General features: G+C 63.2%; 1 protein-coding gene across 1 annotated transcript; it reads right to left on the bottom strand.

Moving 5' to 3' along the window:
* Nucleotides 1–274: 274 nt before the first annotated feature.
* GAS2L1 (growth arrest specific 2 like 1) lies at nt 275–9,440 on the bottom strand. Its single transcript, XM_080628365.1, has 6 exons — nt 9,315–9,440; nt 7,804–8,436; nt 5,834–5,941; nt 5,522–5,618; nt 3,290–3,482; nt 275–1,713 (listed from the first exon to the last, which is right to left on the bottom strand). Exons 2-6 carry the CDS (start codon nt 8,428–8,430, stop codon nt 771–773), a joined length of 1,968 nt encoding a protein of 655 aa, XP_080484491.1. The 5' UTR covers nt 8,431–8,436; nt 9,315–9,440; the 3' UTR covers nt 275–770.
* Nucleotides 9,441–9,455: the final 15 nt, after the last annotated feature.

Here is a 9,455-nt window from a genome sequence, read left to right as displayed (position 1 = left end):
CATGGGGCGGTGCAGGGCTCTGGGATCACCCCATAGAGGCTGTGGGATGGTCTCCACCCCACAACCAGCCCTGGGCAGCAGTGGAGTGGGGCTGAGCCCCCCGCCATGGTGAGCGCTGCCATGGGGTGCTGTGGGGACATGGAGGGGGTGCACCCTCACCCGGGCTCTTCTCTCCATTGCTCCCAATGGAGGACCCCAGCCCCATGGACCCTTCCTCCCTTGGGCTGGGGGTCCCAGCCCAGGACACAGACTGGATGCACTGGGATCGGCTCCATTGGTCTTTACTGGCTGGGGGGGGGACATGCGGGGCCAGGGGTGGGGGGCTCCAGGGACAGCCCCATCCCACCATAGGGACATCAGATGAGCTACATCCAGGCCTGATGGGCTGGAGAGGGGATGCAGGTTGTGACAAGGGGCATGTCCCAGAGTCACCTCGGATGAGGAGGGAAGAGGAGAAGATGATGATGAGAAGGTGACCAAGAGGAGAAGACAGCACGAAGATGAGGAGGGGAAGACAGGAGAGGCACAGCTGAGGTTGGAGCCGGTTCCTCTCCAGCCCTGTTCCCTTGTGCCCAGTTGCAGCTTCCTGCCCCGGCCCCGCCGTGTTTGTCCCCCATGGAGCAGGTCCCATAGGACCGGGGCACATCCAGGGCCCATCGCCAACAGTCACCAAGTGCCGCAGGTCCCGGCTCCACGGCCGGGTATCCGGTACCACGGCTGCGGTCCCTCGGGGCCATCCCCATCACCCCGCGGCATCCCTGGGGGGTGCCTCATGGCCAGGAGTCCTCCTCCAGCCCCTGGTGCTCCCGCGGGGCCCAGGCGGGCTCCAGGAAGGAGGAGAGGACGCTCTGCAGAGCCCCCCATGGCCGGTGCCCCCCGGCCTTGGGGCTGCTGCGGGGCGGCGCTGCCCCACAGCCCCGCGGCGTGGGGATCCTCGAGGGCTTCCTATGGGGCTGCGTGTCCAGCCGGGGCCGGGCGCAGGGCCGCGGCGGGGGGGGCTCGTCCTCCCCCGGCCCCCAGTCCGTGTCGGAGCCGGGGCCGTCCCCGCTCTCATCGGAGGAGCTGGACAGGGGGGGCCGGGGCCCCGCGTCGGCGGTGCGGGGGGGAGCGGGCGCGCCCTGCTTGGCGAAGACACTGAGCGAGGAGGAGGAGGAGCTGGAGGAGCAATAAGCGGAGTCCGCGCCGGGGGGCGCGGGGGGCGCGGGGGGCGGCTCCGCATCCTCCAGCTCCGCCATGGCGCGGGTGTTGCTGAGGAACTCCCGCTCCAGCTCCCGCAGCAGCCGCTGCTCCTGCGCGGGCTCCAACCAGCGCGGGCCCCGCTCCGGCTCCTCGGGCTCCTCCCGCTGCGGGGCGGGCGCGGGGCGCGGCGGGGCGAGGGACCACGAGTGCTGCCCGGCCGGGCCGCGGCTGATGAGGAGCAGCGGCTGCGCCCCGGGGCTGCGGGAGCGCTGCGGGGCACGGAGCGGGCCGGGGCTGCGGGAGCGCTGCGGGGCACGGAGCGGGCCGGGGCTGCGGGAGCGCTGCGGGGCACGGAGCGGGCCGGGGCTGTGGGAGCGCTGCGGGGCACGGAGCGGGCCGGGGCTGCGGGAGCGCTGCGGTTCCGGCTCCGGCTCCTCACGGGCCCCGTCGCGGGGTCTCGGTGCAGCCGAAGGAGCGCTGGGCACGGAGGAGGCCGAGGAGTCGCTGTCGCCCGAGCAGCGGCGGGCGCGGGGCCTGCGGGGACAGGGAGGGGGGGGGCAGGGTGCATTGAAGCAGCGTTGTACCTAATGGTGACCCCCCCATTGCACCCCAATGGTGACCCCCCCATTGCACCCCAATGGTGACCCCTCATTGCACCCCAATGGTGACCCCCCCATTGCACCCCAATGGTGACCCCTCATTGCACCCCAATGGTGACCCCCCCACTGCACCCCAATGGTGACCCCTCATTGCACCCCAATGGTGACCCCCCCCATTGCACCCCAATGGTGACCCCTCACTGTACACCAATGGTGACCCCCCCATTGCACCCCAATGGTGACCCCCCCCATTGCACCCCAATGGTGACCCCTCATTGTACACCAATGGTGACCCCCCCATTGCACCCCAATGGTGATCCCTCATTGTACACCAATGGTGACCCCCCCATTGCACCCCAATGGTGACCCCTCATTGTACACCAATGGTGACCCCCTCATTGCACCCCAATGGTGACCCCTCATTGTACACCAATGGTGACCCCCCATTGCACCCCAATGGTGACCCCTCATTGCACCCCAATGGTGACCCCCCCCATTGCACCCCAATGGTGACCCCTCACTGTACACCAATGGTGACCCCCCCATTGCACCCCAATGGTGACCCCTCATTGTACACCAATGGTGACCCCCCCATTGCACCCCAATGGTGACCCCTCATTGTACACCAATGGTGACCCCCCCTATTGCACCCCAATGGTGACCCCTCATTGCACCCCAATGGTGACCCCCCCACTGCACCCCAATGGTGACCCCTCATTGCACCCCAATGGTGACCCCCCCCATTGCACCCCAATGGTGACCCCTCATTGTACACCAATGGTGACCCCCCCATTGCACCCCAATGGTGACCCCTCATTGTACACCAATGGTGACCCCCCCATTGCACCCCAATGGTGACCCCTCATTGTACACCAATGGTGACCCCCCCATTGCACCCCAATGGTGACCCCTCATTGCACCCCAATGGTGACCCCCCCATTGCACCCCAATGGTGACCCCTCATTGCACCCCAATGGTGACCCCCCCACTGCACCCCAATGGTGACCCCTCATTGTACACCAATGGTGACCCCCCCATTGCACCCCAATGGTGACCCCTCATTGTACACCAATGGTGACCCCCCCTATTGCACCCCAATGGTGACCCCTCTTTGTACCCCAATGGTGACCCCTCCCATTGCACCCCAACGGTGACCCCCCCACTGCACCCCAATGGTAACCCCCCCACTGCACCCCAATAGTGACCCCCCCCACTGCACCTCAACAGTGACCCCCCCATTGCACCCCAATAGTGACCCACACTGATCCCAACATTGACCAAACGCTGATCCCTATTGCCCTTCATTGCCCCCCAACATTGCCACCCTATTGCACCCCGACATTGCCCCCACACTGCACCCCAGTATTGACCACTCCCCCATTCCTCACTCCATTGTCCCCCATTGCCCCCATTACACCCGCATGTGGCTGGGCTCTGCCATGGGTCTGATGTGTGCTGTGGGGCAGCAGTGGGTGCTCCCCCCATGCCCGCTGCACCCATGGGTGCAGTACCTGAGCGCGGTGCGTGCGGGGCTCCTGCTGGGGCTGCCAGGACCGGGCTGTGGGGCCGGAACCCCCCGCAGGGACCCCCCCTCCTGCCTGGAGCCAGGCCTGGGGCTGCCCGTGAGCCCCATGGCTCTGCTGGGGGGGCGCCGGGGGGGACCGGGGCTGGGGCAGGCAGGGGAGGCTCGGGGCTGGCGGTGGGCTGCGAACAGAGGGGATGGGTCAGGGTCCATTGGCACCCATCGCACCCATGGTGGCACCATTGGCACCTATTGCATGCATTGCACCCATTCGCACCTATTACACCCAATCGGCACCCACTGCATGCATTGCACCCATTGGCACCCATTACACCCCATCGGCACCCACTGCATGCATTGCACCCATTGGCACCCATTACACCCAATCGGCACCCACTGCATGAATTGCACCCATTGGCACCCATTACATGCATTGCACCCAGGGGCACTTATTACACCCATTGTCACCTATTACACCCAATTTGCACCCATTGGCATTCATTACACCCAACTGGCACCCATTGCATGCATTGCACCCATTGGCACCTATTACACCCAATCGGCACGCACTGCATGCATTGCACCCATTGGCACCTATTACACCCAATCAGCACCCACTGCATGCATTGCACCCATTGGCACCTATTACACCCAATTGGCACCCACTGGCACTCATTACACCCAACTGGCGTCCATTGCATGCATTGCACCCATTGGCACCTATTACACCCATTGGCACCCATTGCATGCATTGCACCCACTGGCAAGCATTACACCCACGGTGGCCCCATTGCACTCATTGGCACCCATTTCACCCTCTGGCACCCATGGTGTCACTCACTGCATGCATTGCACTCATTGGCACCCATGGTGGCACCCACAGTGGCACCCACTGCAGCACCCATTGCACCCATCGGCACCCACTGCATCCACTGGCACCCATCGCACCCGCAGCCCCATCCCAGCCAAGGGTCCCCAGCATTGGGTCACCACCTCGGCCTGTCCTCATCCCCCTTATCCCCATTGCAGATGGATCAGGGAAGGGAGACCCAGAGAGCGGATGGACTGGTGAGAGCGGTGGCACCGTGACAGGGCAGCACTATTATGGGATGTTACTGTTACGGGATGTCACTGTTATGGGGTGTCACTGTTATGGGGTGTCACTATTACGGGATGTCACTATTACGGGGTGTCACTGTTATGGGGCGTCACTATTATGGTATGTCACTATTATGGAGTGTCACAGTTATGGGGTGTCACTCTTATGGGATGCCACTATTATGGGGTGTCACTGTTATGGGGTGTCATGGGGTGTCACTGTTACGGGGTGTCATTGTTATGGGGCGTCACTGTTATGGGTGTCACTATTACGGGGTGTCAGTATTACTGGATGTCACTGTTATGGGTGTCATTGTTACGGGGTGTCAATATTACGGGATGCCACTGTTATAGGGTGTCACTACTATGGGGTGTCACTATTACCGGATGTCACTGTTATGGGGCATCACTGTTACAGGGTGTCACTGTTATGGGGCATCACTGTTACAGGGTGTCACTGTTATGGGGTGTCACAGTTATGGGGTGTCACTATTACGGGATGTCACTATTATGGGGTGTCACCATTATGGGGTGTCGCTATTATGGGATGTCACTGTTACGGGGTGTCACTGGTATGGGGTGTCACTATTACGGGGTGTCACTATTATGTGGTGTCACTATTATGGGATGTCACTATTATGGGGTGTCACTATTATGAGGTGTCACTATTATGGGATGTCACTATTATGAGGTGTCACTATTACGGGGTGTCACTATTACGGGGTGTCACTATTACGGGGTGTCACTATTATGAGGTGTCACTATTATGGGATGTCACTATTATGAGGTGTCACTATTATGGGGTGTCACTATTACGAGGTGTCACTATTACGGGGTGTCACTATTACGGGGTGTCACTATTATGGGGTGTCACTATTATGGGATGTCACTATTATGAGGTGTCACTATTATGGGATGTCACTATTACGGGGTGTCACTATTACGGGGTGTCACTATTACGAGGTGTCACTATTATGGGATGTCACTATTATGAGGTGTCACTATTACGGGATGTCACTATTACGGGATGTCACTATTACGGGGTGTCACTATTATGGGGTGTCACTATTACGGGGTGTCACTATTACGGGGTGTCACTGTCATGGGATGCTTGGGCACTCACCGAGCGAGGCGCAGCGGCAGGGGTCGTGCTTGTCCAGGTAATGCTCCAGCGTGTCCCAGCCGCCCCCCACGCGCACCATCACGTGGCTCCGGAGCACCTGCAACCCCCCGGGGACACCTGCGTCAGGGGGGGCACAGACACCCCCAGGGCCCCGTGTGGGGCAGCAGGTTGGGGATGCAGTGGGGATGCAATGGGGATGCAATTAGAATACAGTGGGGATGCAATGGGGACGCAGTGGGGGCACAATTAGGGTACAGTGGGGACGCAATAGGGACACAGTGGGGATGCCATGGGGTGCATGCTGGCTCTTACCCGCACAAAGATGAGGGTGTTGGAGTCCCCCACTTTGTATTTCCCCTCTGAGACCTTGACCATGGGGAACTGGGAGGGGCAGGAGCAGCATGCCAGGATCTCCCGCACCTGCAGAGGGAGTGAGGGATCAGTGGGGCCAGACCCCGCTATGGGGCAGCCCCTACGATGGGTGCACGCAGAGGGGACAGCAGAGCTCCCTGGGTGCCATCCCTGCAGCACCCACAGCCCATGGGAGAGGGACCTGGGGGGGTCCTGTGGCCACCCACCCCTGAGCAGGCTGAGAACGGGCACAACTCACTCCCTCTGCCACCCATGGAGCCCACTTGTGCTGGGACCCTGGTGTGGGAAGCACAGAGCACCCCAAAGCTGGGAACATCGCTCCCCAGCCCTGCTGTTCCCTGACCCACGCGGGGTTTGAGCACCTCATTATGGGGCAGGGACCCCCAGCATCCCACAAGCACCCACAGAAAGGGATTAAATCCCACCCCCCTCAACATAACAAGCCAAGGGGAGGGTTTGGGGGACCCCCCATAACAGGGACCCCATAGCAGAGGTGCCCCCATAGCTCCCTGCCTGCTCTGTGCCTCCTGCCTGCACTGACGTCAGGGATCAGGCCGGGATCCAGGGGGGATGCAGGGACACGGCCACATCCTGCCCTGGCCTTGGGGGCACGGAGGGGGGGGTGTTTGGGGGTGCAGGGTGTGGGTCCTGACCCTGCTGCCCCCCATGGACACACACACAGGTCTGTGGGTCCGGATGCGGCCCCGCAGGCTCCTCCCCAGCTCCGGCACTGCCCATAAAAGCCCATGGAGAGGAATTACGCAGCCCGGAAAAATGCGGCACTGGGATGGGGGGGAGTGAGGGGGGGGCAGGATGTGGCCCCCCCCATCCCCTTCCTCAGCATCCTCAATGGGGAATGGGGGTCTCGTTGGAGGGGCTTTGAGCTTAGGGGTCAAGGGAGGGGAGAACCCCCCCCAACCATGTCCACGCCTGTGTCCCCCCCTCCATGTCCCTGTGTTAATCCGGCTCCTGCTCCCAGCCCGGCGCTAATCCCTGCTGAGCCGGGCTGGGGGGGGCACCCCCTTGTCATGGTTGTTTGTCCCCATGTCCCTCTGTCTGTCCCCATGGGGCTGGCAGGGGCGGCAGGTCCTGTGCCCCCCATTGCCATGGGGAGGAGGGGGTGCAGGGACAGGGGGTGACACCCGGGTCCTGTCCCCCCCCCAGTCATTATGGCCATGGCCAACCCCAACATAACCCATCCTGACGTCAGGAGGCCACTGAGGACCTCCCACCGGCCACCGAGAGCCTCATTGGCTGGATAGAGAGGACCTCCTATGGGTCATAGGGACCTCCCCTGGACCATAGAGCACCCATTGGGTGGGTAGAGAGGACCTCCCATGGGCCATAGGGACCTCCCCTGGACCATAGAGCACCCATTGGGTGGGTAGAGAGGACCTCCCATGGGCCATAGGGACCTCCCCTGGATCATAGAGCCCCATTGGGTGGACGGAGAGGACCTCCCCTGGTCCATAGAGCACCCATTGGGTGGATAGAGAGGACCTCCCATGGGCCTCAGAGGCATAGAGCATCCATTGGGTGGATGAAGAGGACCTCCCATGGGCCAGAGGGATCTCCTCTGGACCATAGAGCCCCATTGGGTGGATGGAGAGGACCTCCCATGGGCCTCAGAGCCATAGACCACCCCATTGGGTGGATAGAGAGGACCTCCCATGGGCCATAGGGACCTCCCCTGGGCCATAGAGCACCCATTGGGTGGATAGAGAGGACCTCTTATGGGTCACAGGGATGGATGAGGCCTCCCCCAGACCATAGAGCGTCCCATTGGGTGGATGGAGAGGACCTCTTATGCGTCATAGGGACCTCCCCTGGTCCATAGAGCACCCCACTGAGTGTCCAGAGAGTCCCATAGAGCCCACTGGGTGCAGCCCTGGCCCTGCCGTGGGTCTCACCAGCTCATCCAGGTTCTTCAGATCGCAGAGGGAGATGGGTCGGGCCCTTCCGGGGTACGAGGGTGCTTGTGGGTCCCGGCCCTCCTGGCGCCGGGTCCCTGTTGGGTCCCTCATCTCCTCCTCGATCTCCTCCTCCATCTGGATGAGCATGGGGGCCAACATGCCGAACCTGGCTCCGCGCCGCGCCACCTCCAGCAGGCAGAGCACAAAGTTCTTCTCGTTCTTCTTCAGCACCAGGTCGTTGGTCTCGAACATGAGCACGTCCTGGATGCCCAGCTCCTGCCGGCACCACCGGATGAAGTTGGAGACGTTATCCCTGGCCACGAAGGAGCCGGGCGCCACGTTCTTGGCCTGGAAGAGCACCTCGTTGCGGGGGACGCGCGCGCCCGGCTCCGGGTGCCGGCGCTGGAAGGCGCGGGCGCTGCGGGTGACGTTGTTGGCGTGGCGGCAGAGGTGAGCGCCCGTCTCCAGGCTCTCCAGGAACGTATCCGCATGGATGTCCAGGTCATAGAGGGTGTTGAACCACTCGGCCAGGTCCTCCTTCATGGCCTCCAGGTACTCCTCGCTTGAGCGGAAGGGACGGATGCTCTTGGAAGCGGCCGACTGGATGTGGCTGGGGTCGGCCATGGCTACCTATGGATGGGGTGGGGGCATTTACCTTGCCTTAGTGTGTGTGTCCCCCCCCCCCGTGCCTCAGTTTCCCCTCACCCATAGACAGGTCCCCCCATGCTGAATGAGTCAGCTGCCCAGTCATGGTGTGCATCACCACCCGGGGGGGCCACGCTGGGGCCATGGAGACTCCCTCCATTGGAGATGCACTTGGGGATACCCCCATGGCTCCCCCCCCTACACCTGGGGGGGGGGGGGGGGGGGGAAGAAATACAAGAGCTGGTGAATCCCCTTCTGGGGTGCCCCAGTGACACCCCCCCATTGCTCTGTCTGCATGTCCCCTACTCCAGCCCCACACCAGGGGGGGCCCTTGGGGGTGTCAATACCCGGGGTCCCCCTTCCCTTTGCGGGGGGGATCCCCTGTGCCGGGGGGTGTCTGTGTCCCTGTGCAGGGGGGGTTCCTATTCCAGCCCCACACCGGGGGGGGGGCCCTTCCCTTGGGGGTGTCAATACCCGGGGTCCCCCTTCCCTTTGCAGGGGGGATCCCCTGTTCCGGGGGTGTCTGTGTCCCTGTGCAGGGGGGGTTCCTACTCCAGCCCCATTCCGGGGGGGGGGGGGGGGGGGGGGCCTTCCCTTGGGAGGTCCCTGTCTGGAGGGGGGGGGTGGTGGTGGTATCTCTATCAAGGTCCCACTTCCCTTTATGGGGTGTCAATACCCGGGGTCCCCCTTCCCTTTGCGGGGGGGTCCCGTCTGCTGGGGTGCTCGGGGGGGGGTTCAGCACCTGCGCGGCCGATGCCGACATGTGCAATGGGGTGGGGGGGGGCACACACATACACACACACACACACACACACACACACAGACACGCACACAGGGCCCGGGCCCCCCCGTCCCGCACTCACCGCCCGCTCCGCGCTGCGCTACCGCCGCTCGGGGCCGCTCCTCCCGCCCGCTCCGCGCCCCGCGGCCGCCATGCGGGGAGCGGCGCGGGGAGCGCCCGCCCCGCGCTGCCGCTGCCGCCGCTGCCGCCGCCGCCGCGCCCC

Source organism: Psittacula echo (genome assembly GCF_963264785.1).
Source record: "Psittacula echo genome assembly, chromosome: 13".
In the NCBI taxonomy this organism is placed as follows: Eukaryota; Metazoa; Chordata; class Aves; order Psittaciformes; family Psittacidae; genus Psittacula; species Psittacula echo.
This window is presented reverse-complemented; position numbering and strand designations above follow the sequence as displayed.

Excerpts from the sequence above, each read along its gene's own strand:
- GAS2L1 (XM_080628365.1), bottom strand. The coding sequence starts at position 8,430 with ATGGCCGACCCCAGCCACATCCAGTCGGCCGCTTCCAAGAGCATCCGT. Across the intron at positions 5,942-7,803 it reads TGAAGAACCTGGATGAGCTG|GTGCGGGAGATCCTGGCATG; the intron begins GTGAGACCCACG and ends CTCCCTCTGCAG. Across the intron at positions 3,483-5,521 it reads CTGCCGCTGCGCCTCGCTCG|CCCACCGCCAGCCCCGAGCC; the intron begins GTGAGTGCCCAA and ends CTCTGTTCGCAG.